Source organism: Capra hircus, chromosome 16 (genome assembly GCF_001704415.2).
Source record: "Capra hircus breed San Clemente chromosome 16, ASM170441v1, whole genome shotgun sequence".
NCBI lineage: Eukaryota > Metazoa > Chordata > Mammalia > Artiodactyla > Bovidae > Capra > Capra hircus.
In genome coordinates this window covers 62,196,258-62,215,539 of record NC_030823.1, presented here as the reverse complement: position 1 = coordinate 62,215,539, position 19,282 = coordinate 62,196,258, and the positions used below count along the sequence as shown (strand labels likewise).

The following is a 19,282-nucleotide window of genomic DNA, read 5'->3' as shown; positions in this document are numbered from 1 at the left end:
TACTTTTCCATTTCAGAAAAGAAATAGAAATCATTGATGGCGTAGTTGATGATGATAATCCTGTTACCAAATACCCGGCGCTTCGTAAGGACTACGTCTCCATTTTCATGATCTGTGCTCCGGACACTGGGATTTGGCATTGGGCGTCCTGATGTGTTTGGGGCTGTGGAGAAATCTGAGAGAGGGGGAGAGGGAGGGAGGGAGAGAGAAAGAGAGAAAGAAGAGAGAGAGAGAGGAATTAACATTTATCAATGGGATCATTCGTCACAATTCTATAAAAAAAGCAAGAATACTGACTAAACCTTTTATGTGTGCATGCTGTGTGTTAGGAGTGGGTTGCCAGGCCCTCCTCCAGGGGATCTTCTCCATCCAAGGACCAAACCCATGTCTCTTACATCTCCTGCATTGGCAGGTGGGTTTTTCACCACTAATGCCACCTGGGAAGCCCCTACCCTTTTACAGCACTTACTATTGCCAAGAATAGTTCTAAGAAGCCTTACATGTATTAACTCATTTAATTCTCACAATAACACAATTATTATTTCCATGCTACAGATGAGGCACAGTCACCTACACAGGATCCTCCAGTTAGAAAGTGACAGATTCAAATCTAGGCGATCTGGCTCCAATATCTGTGACTCTCGTTTTCTGTCTTGCCCTAAAAATGGGATGCCATAAGGGCAGATCTTATGCTGCAAATTCATTACTGTATCTCCAGCATCTGGAACAGTGCTGGCCACACTGTGGATTCTCAAAAAGTGCACTGAATGAACAAATGAAGTAACGAATGAGGTAGTTGAATATATCTATACAAATAACATGAGGAAGTAGTTTTGTAACATGTGAGAATTCAAAGTTCTCGAGACTGATCATTACCCCTGTCTTTTCTGGCTTCTGAAATAGAATGCACTGGGCTCACATCCTCACTATGTGGAACTAGGCTTGCCTTCATACCCAGGACCTGGAGTTCTTGCTAGACCCCAGGCTAATGCAAGCATTGAAAGCAAACAGGACCCTGCAGGGCCTTCCCAGGGACAGACACCTCCCCCCGCCCCCTCCCCCCCCACCTCCCCCCGCCGCCCCATGTCCCCTGCCTCTTGTTTGTAGAAAAGCTTTAGCCTTCTGGGCCTTCTCTGAGTTCCAAAGGACAAATTGAATCAGAGAAGTGAGAAAATGCGGCAACAACTAAGGAAAAGTGTCAAGCAAGACAATAGTGGTTATCGTTAGTTTATCCAACCAAGGACATTTGGTTCCTCTTCAAAGGCTATAGATAATAATCTACGTGAGCCGTATCCTTGAGTTGTTTTGTGGACACTAAAACCCCAATCAGGTGAAAGAAGTTAATTGCATGCTGACCACCAGCATGTAGATCCCAGACCAATTTGAACTAGAAGGTCGATGAGGTTGACCCCCAATTATCTCACTACCAACCAATCAGAGGAATGTCAATGAGCTGATCAGGTACCCTGCAACCCTTTCGCTCATCTTGCCTTAAAAATCCTTCCCTAAAAGGCAACAGGAGTTCGAGTCTTTTGAGCATCAGCTGCCCATGCTCCTTGTTTGGCTCTGTGTTGGATGCCTTGCAAAAAATGCTATACCTTTCTTCACCACAACTCAGTGTTAGAAGACTGGCTGTACTGCAGGTAAGTGAGTGAACCCAGGTGTCGTTCTGCAAGAGTATGACGTAAAGCAATAAGCTCTGTAGCTTCTTACCTGGGTTAACCCTTGTAGCTAAACTATCAACAGGGAAGAGGAATAAATAGGGAAGTGACTTACTTTCCTTGCTGTGTACTTCCAGGTGAAGATAGTCTTCAAGTTCCTGGCGTTTATGGGGATGAGACATAAATCTGCGGTAATTGCAAAAGCTCCTAATAAAGCTGATCATCTTCAGCCAACCTCTCTTCTGGGGAAAGAGAAAGGAGAGTCACATATTCATTAGCACATCCTGCTGTTCACGGAATCTACTATGTGCCAGAAACTTGATATTCATTACATTGAATCCTCACATCTCCTTTAAAAAGAGGAAGTTTTAGCTTCAATTTAAAAGTAAGGAAGCTCAGGTCAAAGAACTTATATAACCTTCCCCAGAATAAGCCAAAATCACCCAGGCATGGTTGAGGCCACTGACAATGTTCTTTCTACCATAGTCTTCCTACAGTGAAGATTTGAGATGCCATGAATGGGAGAGGGCATGTGAGAGCTAAAAACAGAGAGACAGAGGACAGAGATAAGCATGACTCACAGGAAGGGGAATAATAGCTCAAGCAGATTTTGAAATGTTGAAGAAATAAGGAAATGAGTAAATCATTTCTAAGCATTATAAAAGAAAAATATAACTACACATGCACACACTCATACACTCCCCTTCTCCCCAACCAACACACAGGGACACATTAAAAATGCATGTTACATTTCTTCACCTATTTCTTAACAGATTACCAGTGACAATTCTCTAGTTCATTTACCCCTTGATAAGCTGATATTCAGAGCCAGAAAGAATCTTGATTAACTAGTTCAGTTGTCTCATTTCATAGAGAGGAAACTTCAATGTAAGCCTGGCTTTAGAGAGCCAGTGAATGAATGAATTTTAGTCGCTAATTTGTGTCTGACTCTTTTATGACCCCATGGACTGTAGCCTGCCAAGTTCCTCTGTCCATAGCATTTCCCAGGCATGAATACTGGAGTGGGTTGCCATTTCCTTCTCCAGGGTACCTTCCTGGAGTTCCCTCCAGGGATCAAACCCGCAGTCTTCTGCAGGCGGATTCCTTAATGCTGAGCTACCTGGGAAGCCCATAGAGAGTCAGTGGCAAAGCATATAAACTACTGGATTTAGCGTCAGAAGTTTTGAGTCTGGAGCCTATCTTTACCTTAATTGGGTAATTTGGGTCAACTTCCTTAATGTATGTCTCAATGTCTCCATGTGAAAGATAGAAACAATAGCCTTCAGGGTTATGGTGAAGGTTAGTCATAATATATGTATATCACTATGTGCAGTGCTCAGCACAAAGCAGGAACTAAGTACATGCTGAATCCTTTTTACACCTTCTTAACTAACAGCAACTGAAAGACCTGAATTAAAACTCAGCATCCTGGTGTTGGATGCAGTATTCTTTTCACTCTCCCAAATGATCATTCATGGTACCCTGACACAGAGTTGAGTTGATCCACATATGGAGGAAATAAAAAGGAGAAAGAAGGGAGCAGCATGTTATCATACCTGGGGTTCGGCATCAGTGGGCATAGGCATTATATTTTCACTATTCTAATATAATTGTTTTTATTTCACCCAGTGGGTATATAATTTGATATAGTTGTGATTATAATACATATATGATTTGGAGTTCTGTTGGGTTAAAAATTTCTTTGTCACATCTTTTTTTTAAAAAATTGAATGAAAATTTCTTTAAACTGTACTCTATAATTTTCAAAAACTTCACACATATGATTTCATATAGTCCCATAATAACCCTTCCTGACCCTTATCTTGTCCCTCCCTACCTCTCTCTCCTCACTGGTAACCATAAATTCTTCCCTATATCTGTGAGTGGCATAGGCATTCTTTCCCGAGATTCTCTGGCGTGATCTTTAGTGTCAAATAGAGTTGGGTGCAAATCGTTCTGATGACCAGTTCTACAACACGCTGATCAAGTGATTATTTAAGAGGAGTATGTACTTTTTCCCTCAAACCCTATGAAGAGACTTTCCTGAATCATATTCCTGTCTCCTCTTTCTTTCCTTCTTCTGTCCTCCCATGGGAGAAAGCATGAGTTTGAAAATTGATGAGCTTGGAAGCAGGAAAGGGTAGGCTTTGTTCCTTAGCCTCCAGAGTTCTCTCTGGGAGCTGCTGGTCTGCAGACACCTGTGTTCAGACCGACCTTTTGTCATACAGTAGGGAGCTCACCCAGCTAAGTGGGGGTCTTACTGTTCCTCTTTGTTAGTGACTGGACATGTAAGTAAGTAAGGGTACAGAGAGGATTATTAAACCCACTTGACTTCACAGTCAATCCATGTCCCCCAAATCAGCTTTCAGTAGTTAGAAACAAACAACCAAACTGACATTTTGATCTCCATATGACCAGCCTCTGTGCCTGTCATTCAACTGGTTCTAATCACAAATAGTGAAGACAGGGGTTTCTTGAAATTCCCTCTGTAACAATTGCTCTGAGCCTCAAATTCTTCAGTTGTAAATGGGGATTTGAAAACCCATCTCAAAGAGTAGCTGCTTTGATGAATAAATAAGCTAACAGGGAAACTCTTCTGTGTGGTTGGCAACGCCTAGGCAGTGGTTTCCTGGTCCTCAGGCTTGTCTTTGCTATCTTCCCCACTGACCTGGGATTTGTGCAGGTAAACTGCTGTCTTTGAGGGCTTCTTGGGTGAAGCTATTGGTATTTCAGCTTCCTTCTCCAAGGGATGAGGTGGAAACAGTTCTTGGTAATCTTTAAACCTGCCAGCAGGAGACCAGGAATATTAAAGAATGCAAAAACATGGTAGATAAAAGATAACAGTCCAAGCAAACCTCTCTCAGCTTTTGGAGGAAGGGGAGTTTGGTGAATGGTGAGATATTCAAAAACATTCCTCTAACCATTCCAATCCTTTGCTCACGTCAGTCTGTTCTTCCTGACCAATACTGTAGTGTTCCTTGCTCAGGGAGGTGAACAGAAATGTGTGTGTGTGTGTGTGTGTGTGTGTGTGTGTGTGTGTGTGTGTGTGTGTGTGTGTGCAGGTAGGCAGGTAAGAGGGTTCAGGGAAAGTTCAGCTTTTATTTTGTAGGGACGCTCTGGCAGTGAACCATGAGGGCAGACTCTGAGACTAATGTGACTTTCAGAAGTCAACGAGCAGCTTCAGAGAATCACTGACTTCACCCAGCAACACTCACCACTTTTCTTCCAGAGATCTCATGACATAGCCCTGGAGCGTTAACAACGTTGTTGTGCTGACATGATGCATGAGAGAGACTTCCTTGATAATAGGGGCATTACACTGCAGCATTTGTTCTAAAAAATGCAAGAGAGAAGAAAAGTCATCATTTTCTTATGTACCATTTCTGAGGTGGCTACGATTTTTTTCATCCAAGAGCCTTATGGTTCCTTGTTCTTAATCTGGCCAGATTTAGTTCTCCGCAATTTGTTTGAAAATCTCAAAAGTACATTTGGAATGCTATGTGTATGCGTATTTGTAGAGCAAATACTTCCTGGTTTAGCCCATTCCAAATTTCAAAGATAAGTGTTTAAGGGGAAAGCAATGTTTAAAGGACTCCATTTCTGCAGCTAGTTTGAAGTTTTCAGTTAAGGAAGAGAATAGAGGAATAAAAGATTAAAGTTAAGTGGCTGAGGCAGATGGGAAATCCAAGGTTACCAATAAATATTCTAAGGGCAATATGATTCTCCAGGAGTTCAAAGACTACTGTGTTCATTAAAAAAGATTTAAAAGCTTATTAAGGACAATATCTGCATATTCTTCTTTCTCTTCTAGCTCATTCAAAATGATGCACAAAACTTAATATCCTGAGACTCAACAAATAAATATTACTTACAAGTAAAGACTTGCCCATTTTAGCTTCTCTGGTGGCTCAGATGGTAAAGTGTCTGCCTGCAATGTGGGAGACCTGGGTTCAATCCCTGGGTTGGGAAGATTCCCTGGAGAAGGAAATGGCACCCCACTCCAGTACTCTTGCCTGGAAAATTCCATGGACAGAGGAGCCTGGTGGGCTACAGCCCATGGGGTCGCAAGAGCCAGACACGACTGAGCAACTTCACAAGTAAGGATCTGCCCGTTTTACTGCTTTTCCTTCTTTCATAATTTATAACCTTATCTTGGTTTAACACAAGCTAAACACACACAAGCCTATCTGTTCATCTGTGTCAAAACAGGAGGTTTCTTCATTGCTTTGCCATAAGATTTGTTTACCTCCAGGATGGGATCATGCTCACCCCTTTTTGTTTTCCTCTAGAATTATAGGTCAGTACTTTAATTGCAGTTTCTGCTTCTGGACAAGATGAATTTACATGGATCAGATTTACCCTCCTGCCTTAGGCAAGAAAATAAGACAAAACTTATGCAACAAAGATTTTCAGGGAGACAGTTCTCCTTCTCAGCACCTTTCAGTACCCTTTACATCCCACAGATGGTGGAGACTCTAGCTTTGCATCCTGCTAACACGTGATTTTGGATTTAACTCCAGTCTACTTGATGTGAAGGATCAAATGACTGGAGTTTGAATTCAAGTTTCACTAATTGGACAAGTTAGTTAACTTCTCCATGTTTTACTTTCCTCATTAGAAAAATGGAGTTATTTATCCATACCTTCTAAGTTATTTATACCTATCTCTTAAGGATTAAATTAAATCCTACTTTCAGGGTTGAGAGGATATATTTCACATACAAGTATCTTCTTTTACTTGTGGTATTATATTTTAGATTTGTTATTATTATTTTAGTTTTTCTATAGCAATTTTCCTACTTATAAAAAACTAAATACTAACACATGTTAAGAATTTAAATAAAACTCCTGCGTCAAGCACATTCTGATTTTAACCCACTATCCATTCTGTCTTATCAACATTATACTTCAGAATGGTTACATATAAAAGAACAACAATGCATGTAGTTTTTGGGGGCCTATGTGTCTTTCTTTCAGTTTTATCTTTAAGAAAAAGAATGATAGATTTGATTTATTTTTTCTTCTTTGAAACACTGCATGTTATCACTTATATGTGGAATCTAAAAAATAAAAGAAAATGAATATAAGAGAACATAAACAGACTCACAGATATAGAGAATAAGCTAGTGGTTATCAGTGGGAAGAGGGGAGGGAGGTGGCACAACATAGGAGGAGGGGATGAAGAGATATGAACTATGTATAAGATAAATAAGATATAAGGATATGTTGTTGGATAAAGAAATGGCAACCCACTCTAGTAATCTTGCCTGGAAAAATTGCATGGACAGAGAAGCCTGGTGGGCTAGTGTTCACGGGGTTGCAAGAGTCGGACATGACTTTGTGACTTCACCACCACCACTAAGGATGTATTATATAGCACAGGGACTATAGTCTTTGTATAATATATAACTTTATATAATATATATTATTATATAATATAGTAATTTATGATAACTTTAAGTGGATTATACTCTATAAAAATACTGAATCACTATGCCCTATATCTGAGACAAATCTAATGGAAATTTACTATACTTCAGCTTTTAAAAGTGGATTTATTATTTGTCTCTGTTTTCACCGTCTTCAGCTTTGTCTCAATACTGCCCCCTGTGGCCGCTGCTCTGTTCTGCTTTCTCAGGGAGAGAGCAGTCTCTTCCCCAAACCTAAGATTCTCAAGGGTAAAGGAAACAAATTCAGGAGAGGAGAATGCATACCAGGAGAGTGTTTGCCGTGGAAGAAAGTCTTGATTACGTTTTCAAAGAGAGACCTATAAATCTTTTCATTTGTCTCAACGCTGATCTTCTGTATGGCTACCAGGAACTGCAGTGGGGTTTCAGCCCTCCGTTCTCTGAGGAACTCCCTGAAGAACTCCAAGTGCTGCGTGTTTAGGAGGACTTCTGTCAAGTTTCTGGAAAACAAGAAAGCATCATTGGCGAAGAGAAAGAGACGATGACCCTGGATTCTGCTCCAATTAGGAAATGGGGAAGGGCCTCTCCCAGACTTCAGGGCTTCGAACTGTGATTGAAGAGCAGAGTGGATAAAGTGGTTACTCTTATTTCCTAGAGATTAACTTAATGTATAATATATATGATATATAATTATATTATTATAATTATATAATATATAATATAATAAGTAATGATATAAATTACTTATTTCCTAGAGATTAACTTAATGTACCCATCCTAAGCTTGGTCTAATCATTTGACAACCCCAATGGAAGAAGAGAAGGAATATTTTAAAGGGGGCTTTTTTTTTTTTCCAAGGAAAATTTCTTCCATTATGGATTCATTGGCAGTCATTTCAGCAAGACAGAGCATGAGTGACCAGCAGTCGCTATAGATCAATATTTCTAAATTTCCACTGCTGATTTCTTCTTTCACTGTTTCTTGCGTACAGGTGTTGCCCTAATGTTTCAACTCAATTCTCTTGACTCTTGCCTTATGATTTTTTTCTGCTAGGTAATCTCTACATCCTCTGTGGTTTCAGTTTTCATTGATATGAGGAAGTGATTCACTGTTACGGTGAAGCTATATCTCTAGTTTCTGTGAACTCCACTTCACAATTTCAGCTGCCCATTGAACCTTATCTTTATGTCATTAGTCATTGGTAGAACCTCTCCATACAAATTCACAAGTTGTCAAACTTGTTCTTCTCCTATTAAATACTTGTCTTGTTAAGAATGATGTTAGCTATAGGTTTTTTTCTTTTTATTTATTTAATTGAAGGATGCTTGCTTTACAATATTGGTTTGATTTCTCTCATTCATCAACATGAATTAGCCATGAATTAGGCTCCTCTGTGTATGGGATTCTCCCAGCAAGAACACTGGAGTAGTTGCCATTTCCTTCTCCAGGGGATCTTACGAAACCAGGGATCAACCCCGGGGTTTCCTGCAACTCGTGCCTTGGCAGACAGATGCTTTTACCAGTGAGCCATGTGGGAAGCCCATGAATTAGCCACAGGTGTACATATGATCTTTCCCTCTTGAAACTCCCTCACATTTCCCACCCTTTCCCACCCCTTCAGGTTGTTACAGAGCCCCAGTTTGAGTTCCCTGAGTCAAACAGCAAATTTCCCTTGGCTATCTATTTAATATATGGTAATGTATATGCTTTCCTGCTACTCTCTCCATTCATCTCACCCTCTCATAAATGTACTTTTAAAGGATGAGATGATTCCCTTCTAAGTTTATTGAGAATTTTTATTATAAATGGATGCTAGATTTTATAAAATGCTTTTAATGCATCAATCAAGATACTCGTGTGAAGTTTTTTCCCTTATTTTATTAACATGATGCATCGTATTAATTTATTTTCAGATGCATTATTTGCATTCCTGGAATAAATCTCACTTGGTTATGGTATACAATCCTTTTTAAATGTGGTTGAATTTGGTTTGCTAATATTTTATTGAGGATTTTCATACCTAGGTTTGAGAGCGTTATTGGTCTATAGTTTTCTTATGATAATTTTGTTTGGCTTTGGGATCAGGATAATACTTGCTGGCCTCATAAACATATTAGAGGCCTTTTTCCTCTATTTCCTCAAAGAATTTGTAGACCATTGACAGCATTTATTCTTTAAATATTTCATAGCTTTCTCCAGTGAAGCCATCTGTCTAGACTTTTATCTGTGAGATTTTAAATTATTAATCCAATTTCTTCTCTTCATATAGAGATTTACTCACATTTTCTATTTCTTGAGTCAGTTTCAGAAATTTGGGTATTTCTAGAAATTTCTCTATTTCCTCTAATTGTCATTGTCGTACTCCTTGCATTTTCTTACAAGCAAGTTAGTTTCTTTAGGGTCAGTGGTTCTCTCTTCTGGTCCAGGTTTTGGAAATCTGTGTCATCTCACTTTTTCCCTTTTGTCAGTATAGTTAATGGTTTATCAATTTTGTTAATCTTTACAAAAAACTTATTTGTGCTTGGATTGTCTCATTTTTCTTCTCTTCATATTATTGATTTCCACTCGTATATTATTTACTTCCTTCTACTTCCCCCCAGTTTAGTCTGAATATATCATCCCACCACCTTTAGTCTCCATTTTTTTTATTGAAGTATGGCTGATTTACAATATTATATTAGTTTTAGATATATAATATAGTATTCACAGACTTGAAAATACTAAATTTTCAAATAGACTTGAAAATCTGTTAAAACATAGAATACACAGGGTGAAGGGACATAAAACATAATAGTAGAAAGCTAGATTGGGGGAATTCCCAGGTAGTCTAGTGGTTAGGATTCCACACTTTCACTGCCAAGGGTGCAGGTTCAATCCCTAGTCAGGGAATTAAGTTCCCACAGCTGCATGGAGTGATCAAAAAAAAAAAAAAAAAAAAAAGAAAGAAAGAAAGAAAAAAGAGAGAGAAAAGGAAAAGAAAAGACATTTTATATTCAACTAAACTAGGAACTACGTATTTCTGTAGACATAGTGGAGAGTGGTGAACAGTACGAACTGGAACAGCAAAAGGAATAAATGATTGAATTTCAGGGAATAATTCCAGTTCCTTAAAATAAATAAATGATTGAACTTCAGGGAATAATTTTAGTTCCTTGAAGAGGAGGAAGCTCCACCTAGAGAATTCAGAAGAGACAGAGGACTTATAACCCTCAATGAACATTCTCAGTAACTGAAAACATACTTCTGGAAGATTTCTCTGTACAAAATATTCTACCAGTGACATTGACTAACAAATTTGTATGTGCTAATATATCTCTATCATCTATAAGAGAACTTTTCATACAGCCAGTCATTAATAGATAATACTAAATTAAAAATAAGTGCCTGAATGAATGACATGCATAAGAAAATTATCATCAACTTGAGAAGGTGGAAAACATACTTAAAAAATTAAAAAGCAGTAAAAAATAGAACATGGTAAGTTCTTGTATTTTAAAGGTTTATTACTTCAGAGGAGGTGGAAGTCATAGCAGATATACAACTGGAGAACTTTATTTTGTAAAGATGGAACTTATGCTAAGGTGAGTGGAAAGAAAGAGTGGGCATTTCTGAAAGAAAAGATCACAGACTCTTTGTCTAGCTTGGGAGCTTATCAGAGGCTGAGACAAGAAGTAAGGAGCTAGTTAGGAGACTACTACAGCTGTATGCAATCCACAAAAACACAAACTGGCAAGGACATCCATACAGAAATGTTTCTTGGAGTACTATTCATAGCAATGAAAAAGTAAAGATAATATACATGTCCATTAAAAATATATAGTTAAATAAACCATGCAACAGCCATAGTATGGAAGAAGGTAAATCTATTTATATTGACATGAAAGGATATCCATGATAGCTTGTTACGTTTTAAAAAGTTATTGTAAAAAAAAAATAGAGAATTAATTCTCCAGTATTAAAACTTAAACCTTATACAATTATTTAGACTAGGGCAACAATGTAATTATATTTTGAATTTAATATTTCTGATTTATTAAAAATTATATTTTAGAACAACAAAAAAGAAAGTTTAAAAAAATAAATAAAAAGTTATTGTATAATATATATTGCATGGTACAAATTTTAGAAAATAAATAGTGATTTAAAATAACAAAGTATCCCTGTGCATGTACAGAATAATTAAGGAGAGAGTGTGCCTGGACATATTGCTGTGACCAGATCCTATGTCTTACCTGGGTCTTATCGAAGGCTTCCTCACATTAGCCCTTTTAAATACTGACATTCTCCTTTTTGAGGGTAAAATCGTCTTTGGTTCTCTGAAAATTTCTACAGTAAAATCTAAAAATAAAATTACAAAAGTGTGGAACATCATATTATAAAGAACGCTGCAGACAGTAAGAAAGAACAAAGTATGAAGGACATTATCATACATTGAATGCGTGTAGAAAAACCAAAGTCCCCAGTGGCCAGTGGCCTGAGATAGCAGCTGTTATGGGGACTTGCTCCCTAAAACTCCCCTTCATGGATCACAGTCTTGTCGTGGCAAAGGGACTTATGTAACCCTATGAAGCTATGAACCATGCTGTGCAGGGCCACTCAAGATGGATGGGTCATAGTGAAGAGTTCTGACAAAACCTGGTCCACTGGAGAAGGAAATGGTAACCCACTCCAGTATTCTTGACTGGACTAACCCATGAGCAGTATAAAAAGGCAAAAAGATATGACACCGGAATATAAGCCCCTCAGGTTGGAAGGTGTCCAGTACGCTACTGAAGAAGCGCAGAGGACAATTACTAATAGCTCCAGTAACAGAGAAGCAGCTGGGCCAATGTGGAAACAATGATCAGTTGTGGACATGTCTTGTGGTAAAAGGCCGATGCTGTAAAGAACAATATTGCACAGGAACCTGGAATGTTAGGTTCATGAATCAAGGTAAATAGGACATGGCCAAGAAGGAGATGGCAAGAGTGAACATTGACATCTTCAGTTCAGTTCAGATCAGTGGCTTAGTTGTGTCCGACTCTTCGTGACCCCATGAATCACAGCACACCAGGTCTCCCTGTCCATTACCAAATCCCGGAGTTCACTCAAACTCATGTGCATCGAGTTGGTGATGCCATCCAGCCATCTCATCCTCTGTCGGCCCCTTCTCCTCCTGCCCCCAATCCCTCCCAGCATCAGGGTCTTTTCCAATGAGTCAACTCTTCACTTGGGGTGGCCAAAGTATTGGAGTTTCAGCTTCAGCATCAGTCCTTCCAATGAACACCCAGGACTGGTCTCCTTTAGGATGGACTGGTTGGATCTCCCTGCAGTCCAAGGGACTCTCAAGAGTATTCTCCAACACCACAGTTCAAAAGCATCAATTCTTCGGCGCTCAGCCTTCTTCACAGTCCAACTCTCACATCCATACATGACCACTGGAAAAACCATAGCCTTGACTAGACGGACCTTTGTTGGCAATAATATCTCTGCTTTTTAATATGCTATCTAGGTTGGTCATAACTTTCCTTCCAAGGAGTAAGTGTCTTTTAATTTCATGGCTGTAATCACCATGTGCAGTGATTTTGGAGCCCCCCAAAATAACGTCTGACACTGTTTCCACTGTTTCCCCATCTATGTCCCATGAAGTGATGGGACCAGATGCCATGATCTTTGTTTTCTGAATGTTGAGCTTTAAGCCAACTTTTTCACTCTCCTCTTTCACTTTTAGCAAGAGGCATTTTTAGTTCCTCTTCACTTTCTGCCATAAGGGTGGTGTCATCTGCATATCTGAGGTTATTGATATTTCTCCCAGCAATCTTGACTCCAATTGTGCTTCTTCCAGCCCAGCGTTTCTCATGATGTAGTCTGCATAGAAGTTAAAGAAGCAGGGTGACAATATACAGCCTTGATGTACTCTCTTTCCTATCTGGAACCAGTCTGTTAATCCATGTCCAGTTCTAACTGTTGCTTCCTGACCTGCATATAGGTTTCTTAGGAGGCAGGTCAGGTGGTCTGGTATTCCCATCTCTTTCAGAATTTTCCACAGTTTATTGTGATCCACACAGTCAAAGGCTTTGGCATAGTCAATAAAGCAGAAATCGATGTTTTTTTGGAACTCTCTTGCTTTTTCCATGATCCAGCGGATGTTGGCAATTTGATCTCTGGTTCCTCTGCCTTTTCTAAAACCAGCTTGAACATCAGGAAGTTCACAGTTCACATATTGCTGAAGCCTGGCTTGGAGAATTTTGAGCATTACTTTACTAGCGTGTGAGATGAGTGCAATTGTGCGGTAGTTTGAGCATCCTTTGGCATTGCCTTTCTTTGGGATTGGAATGAAAACTGCCCTTTTCCAGTCCTGTGGCCACTGCTGAGTTTTCCAAATTTGCTGGCATATTGAGTGCAGCACTTTCACAGCATCATCTTTCAGGATTTGAAAGAGCTCAACTGGAATTCCATCACCTCCAGAAGCTTTGTTCGTAGTGATGCTTTCTAAGGCCCACTTGACTTCACATTCCAGGATGTCTGGCTGTAGGTGAGTGATCACACCATCATGATTATCTTGGTCGTGAAGATCTTTTTTGTGCAGTTCTTCTGTGTATTCTTGCAACCTCTTCTTAATATCTTCTGCTTCTGTTAGGTCCATATCATTTCTGTCCTTTATTGAGCCCATCTTTGCATGAAATGTTCCCTTGGTATCTCTAATTTTCTTGAAGAGCTCTCTAGTCTTTCCCATTCTGTTGTTTTCCTCTATTTCTTTGCACTGATCACTGAGGAAGGTCAGGTGGTCTGGTATTCCCAACTCTTTCAGAATTTTCCACAATTTATTGTGATCCACACAGTCAAAGGCTTTGGCATCTTGGGTATCAGTGAACTAAAATGGATGGGAATGGGCAAATTTAATTCTGAAGATAATTATATCTACTACTGTGGGCAAGAATCCCTTAGAAGAAATGGAATAGCCCTTATAGTCAACAAAAGAGTCTGAAATACAGTACTTGGGTGCAATCTCAAAAACAACAGAATGATTTTGGTTCATTTCCAAGGCAAACCATTCAACATCACAGTCATCCAAGTCTATGCTCTTACCACTGAAGCTAAAGCAGTTGAAGTTGACCAGTTCTATGAAGACCTACAAGACATTCCAGAACTAACACACACACAAAAAAAAATGTAGTTTTCATCATAAGGGATTGGAATGCAAGAGTAGGAAATCAAGAAATATGCAGAGTAACAGGTAAGTTTGGCCCTGAAGTACAAAATGAAACAGGGCAAAGGCTAAGAGAATTTTGTCAAGAAAATAAGCTGGTCACAGCAAACATTCTTTTCCAACAATGCAAGAGATGACTTTACACATGGACATCACCTGATGGTCAATACAGTAATCAGATTATATTCTTTGCAGCCAAAGATAGAGAAGGTCCATACAGTCAGCAAACACAAGATCTGGAGCTGATGGTGGCTCATGAGTTCCTCACTGTAAAATTCAGATTTAAATTGAAGAAAGTAGGGAAAACCAGTAGCCCATTCAAGTATGACCTAAATCAAATCCTTTGGGATTATACAGTGGAGGTGACGAATAGATTCAAGGGATTAGACCTGGTAGAGTGCCTGAAGAACTATGGACAGAGGTTTGTAACACTGTATAGGAGGCAGTGACCAAAACCATCCCAAAGAAAAAGACATGCAAGAAGGCAAAATGATTGTCTGAGGAGGCCTTACAAATAGCTGAAACAAAGAAGAGAGATGAAAGGCAAAGGAGGAAGGGAAAGATACACCAAACTGAAGACAGAGTTCCAAAGAAGAGCAAGGAGAGATAAGAAAGCCTTCTTAAGTGAACAATGCAATGAAATAGAGGAAAACAATACAATGGGAAAGACCAGAGATCTCATCAAGAAAATTGGAGATACCAAGGGAACATTTCATGCAAAGATGGGCATAATAAAGGACAGAAATGGCAAGGACTAAACAGAAGCAGAAGATATTAAGAAGAAGTGGCAAGAATGCACAGAAGAATTGTACAAAATAGGTCTTAATGATCCGGATAACCATGATGGTGTGGTCACACCTAGAGCCAGACATCCTGGAGTGTGAAGCCAAGTGGGCCCTAGGAAACATACTACAAACAAAGCTAGTGGAGGTGATGAAATTCCAGCTGAGCTATTTCAAATCCTAAAAGATGATGCTGTTAAAGTGTTGCACTAAGTACTATATATTAGCTACTGAATATACTGACTTTACATATAAAAACACATATAGATTATAAGTAAATGGATAGGGAAAAATACACTATGCTAACACTAGTCAAAAGAAAGAAAGAGGACTTCCCTGTAGTCCAATGGTTAAGAATCTGCTTGGCAATGCAGGGGACACAGGTTCTATCCCTGGTTGGGGAAGATTCCACATGCAACTGAGCCCATGCACCACAACCACTGAGCCATCACTCTAGAGCTCATACTTTGCGATGAGAAGCCACGGCAATGAGAAGCCCACAGGTCACAACTAGACAGTAGCCCCCACTAGCCTCAACTAGAGAAGGCCTGTGCATAGCAATGAAGACCCAGCATAGCAAAAAATTAGTTTTTTCTTTTTTAAAAGAAGAGTATTAATTTTATACAGAACAGTCTTCAGAGAAAGGAGTGATATCAGAGATTTAAAAAAAGTATTACATAATGATAGAGGGGTCAACTCTCTAAGAAGATAAAACAATTTTTAACATACATGTGCCTACTGGAGTATCAAACTATGTGAACAAAACAAGAGTTCTATGTGTGACAGAACTACAAGGAGGAAAATGTAAATCCGCTTTCAAAGTTGGACACTTCAACACTCCTCCGTCACAGATGGAAAGATCCAGCAGGCAGGATATCAGTAAGGATCTAGTTGAAATCAACAACACCATTAATCAACTGGAGCAATCAACTAGATAACTACAAACCATTATATCAAACAGCAGTAGAATACACACTTTGCTGAAGCTCACATGAAACATTTACCAGTGCTGAACACATTCTGGGCCATACACATACCTTAAAAAATTTAAATGAATAGAAACCATACATCTGCTGTCAGACCACAAAGCAATTAAACCAGAACTCAATGACAGAAAGATAGCTGGAAAATCTCAAAACACATGGAGATTTAAAAACATACTTCTAATAACACATGGGTCAAAGAAGAAATTTTAAAAGTATTTTAAATTAAATAAAAATGAAAGCACAACTTATCAAAATTAGGGAGATGAGAAAAAGTAGCAATTAGAGGAAAATGTATAGCATTTCATGCATATATAAAAATAGAAGAAAGATCATCTAAATCAATCATCTAAGTTTCTACCTTAGGAAGGTGAAAAAAGAAGAGCAAATAAAATCCAAAGTAAGCAGAGGAGAAGAAATCATAGAACTTAGAGCAGAATTCAATGAAATTGTAAGGAAATCAATAGAGAAAATCAATGAAGACAAAACACAGTTCTTTGAAAAAATCAATAATATCAATAAGTCTCTGGCTAGACTAAGAAAAACAGAGAGAGGACACAGATTACTTGTATCAGAAATGAAAGCAAGAATATCACTACAGATACCACAGACATAAAAAGGGTATGAAAAGAATACTAAGAACAACTCCATGTCATATAGATGAAATGGATCAATTCCTTGAAAGGCACGATTTACCAAAAGTCATACAAAAAGAAATAGATGATCAGAATATATGTATATATATATATATATATTTGAAATATGAAGATCTTTGTATGGTATCTCAAAGCCCATCAATAAACAACCACTAAGAAAGAGGCACTAAAGGATCAAGAAGATGGAGGGACTTAGCCAGTTGATATCAGCAAGTCTGATATCACAGTCCATCTGAAATCACTGTCTGTCATAGTCCATCTTAGCATTGGCACAATGAGCTCATGAACAGAGTAGGTAGGTGAAAGGGATGGAGGCCGTGTATGGACCCAGTAGCATGGGCCTCATACTCATTAAGGCTGATTTAGCTACCAATGCTGCCAAATGTTCAACTTGCCAGTAGGAGACAAACACTAAAACTCACATATTTCAACATCCTTCACGGAAAGCCAGCTACCCACTTGGTGGCAATTTGATGACATTGGACCTTTTTATTCTGGAAGGGGCAGCTGTATTGGACGGGAACTGACATGTATTTCTAACTGTGAGGTTTCAGCTAGCATTCATATTTGGGGCTTACAAGTGTTTGATCCCCTGAATAGGATCCCCCATAACGTTGCCTCTGATCAAGAGATATCCTTACAGAAAAGCGAATTGGCAAAGGGCATACAATAAATAGTGGGATCCACTGGTTTTGTCACCTGTGAGAGCTGCTGGCCTGGTAGAGTAACAAAGCCATTTTTTGAAGGTCTAGCTGTCTGTCACATCAGCTTGGAGATGATACTTTTTGAAAAATGAGGTATCATCCTCGAGGAAAAACTGAAGACTATAATATGGTGCCGTGGCCCCCAGTGAGTCGAATATTGAATATGAGAATCAAGGGTAGAAGAGTCACCATTTACCATCAGCACTGGTGACTTCCTTAGGGAAATTTTTAATCCTTACAACTTTAGGTTCTGTGGATCTGGACCAGTGCTGCCCAATAGAAATATAATGGGAGCCACATGTATTATATAAATTAAAAATTTCTAGCAGTCAAATTAAAAAGAGTGAACTTAATTTTAGTAATGTGCTTCCAGACTCCTGGAAGAACTGTTCCAAGAGGGGTTAAAATTTCCTTACAAAGTAAGTGGACAATACTGAGTGCTCTGGTGCATTGCCTTAGCTAATTTCTTTAGGAGAAAAGCACTCATTTTCCCAGCTGCCTGGAGTTATTGGCTGCTGCCACGGGTGAGGTCCCCTCTGGAAGTAAGTGTCTTTGGCCAAAGGGCACTGCCTGACCCAAGGTTATGTCCTCCCGAAGTCAGTCACATCCCATGTGAGTCAGTAAGGAGGTACAAGTTTCTTGCCTCAATGAGGGACAACTCTGCAGGAGCGCTGAGAGGAGCCACTCCACATTCAAGGTCAGGAGAGGCAGCGGTGAAGAGATACCCCTCATCCAAGGTAAGGAGCAGTGGCAGTGCTTTGCTGGAGCAGCCATGAAGAGATACCCCACGTCCAAGGTAAGAGAAACCCAAGTAAGATGGTAAGTGTTGTGAGAGGGCATCAGAGGGCAGACACATTGAAAAATAATCACAGAAAACTAGTCAATCTAATCACATGGACCACAGCCTGGTCTAACTCAACGAAACTAAGCCATGCCCTGTGGGGCCACCCAAGATGGGCGGGTCATGGTGGAGAGGTCTGACAGAATGTGGTCCACTGGAGAAGGGAATGGCAAGCCACTTCAGCATTCTTGCCTTGAGAACTCAATGAACAGTATGAAAAGGCAAAATGATAGGATACTAAAAGAGGAACTCCCCTGGTCAGTAGGTGCCCAATATGCTACTGGAGATCAGTGGAGAAATAACTCCAGGAAGAATGAAGGGATGGAGCCAAAGCAAAAACAATACCCAGTTGTGGATGTGACTGGTGATAGAAGCAAGATCCAGTGCTGTAAAGAGCAATATTGCATAGGAACCTGGAATGTTAGGTCCATGAATCAAGGAAACTTGCAAGTGGTCAAACAAGAGATGGCAAGAGTGAACTTCGACATTCTAGGAATCAGCGAACTAAAATGGACTGCAATGGGTGAATTTAACTCAGATGACCATTATGTCTACTACAGCAGGCAGGAATCCCTTAGAAGAAATGGAGTAGCCATCATGGTCAACAAAAGAGTCAGAAATGCAGTACTTGGATGCAATCTCAGAAACGACAGAATGATCTCTGTTCGTTTCCAAGGCAAACCATTCAACATCACAGTAATCCAAGTCTATGCCCCAACCAGTAACACTGAAGAAGCTGAAGTTGAACTGTTCTATGAAGACCTACAAGACCTTTTAGAACTAACACCCCCAAAAGATGTCCTTTTCATTCTAGGGGACTGGAATGCAAAAGTAGGAAGTCAAGAAACACCTGGAGTAACAGGCAGATTTGGCCTTGGAATATGGAATGAAGCAGGGAAAAGACTGATAAAGTTTTGCCAAGAGAATGCACTGGTCATAGCAAACACCTTCTTCCAGCAACACAAGAGAAGACTCTACACATGGACATCACCAGATGGTCAACACCAAAATCATATTGATTATATTCTTTGCAGCCAAAGATGGAGAAGCTCTATACAG

General features: G+C 39.5%; 1 protein-coding gene across 1 annotated transcript in view; it reads right to left on the bottom strand.

Annotated features, from left to right (window-relative positions):
* Positions 1 to 19,282, bottom strand: part of RGSL1 (regulator of G-protein signaling like 1) — a 66,473-nt gene that overhangs the window by 19,631 nt on the left and 27,560 nt on the right. Inside the window, exons 10-15 of the mRNA XM_005690946.2 lie at positions 11,301 to 11,406; positions 7,375 to 7,568; positions 4,877 to 4,994; positions 4,330 to 4,444; positions 1,777 to 1,903; positions 4 to 175 (exon numbers count right to left, since the gene is read on the bottom strand). Coding sequence (XP_005691003.2) covers positions 4 to 175; positions 1,777 to 1,903; positions 4,330 to 4,444; positions 4,877 to 4,994; positions 7,375 to 7,568; positions 11,301 to 11,406 — 832 coding nt within the window. The remainder of the gene's footprint in view (positions 1 to 3; positions 176 to 1,776; positions 1,904 to 4,329; positions 4,445 to 4,876; positions 4,995 to 7,374; positions 7,569 to 11,300; positions 11,407 to 19,282) is intronic.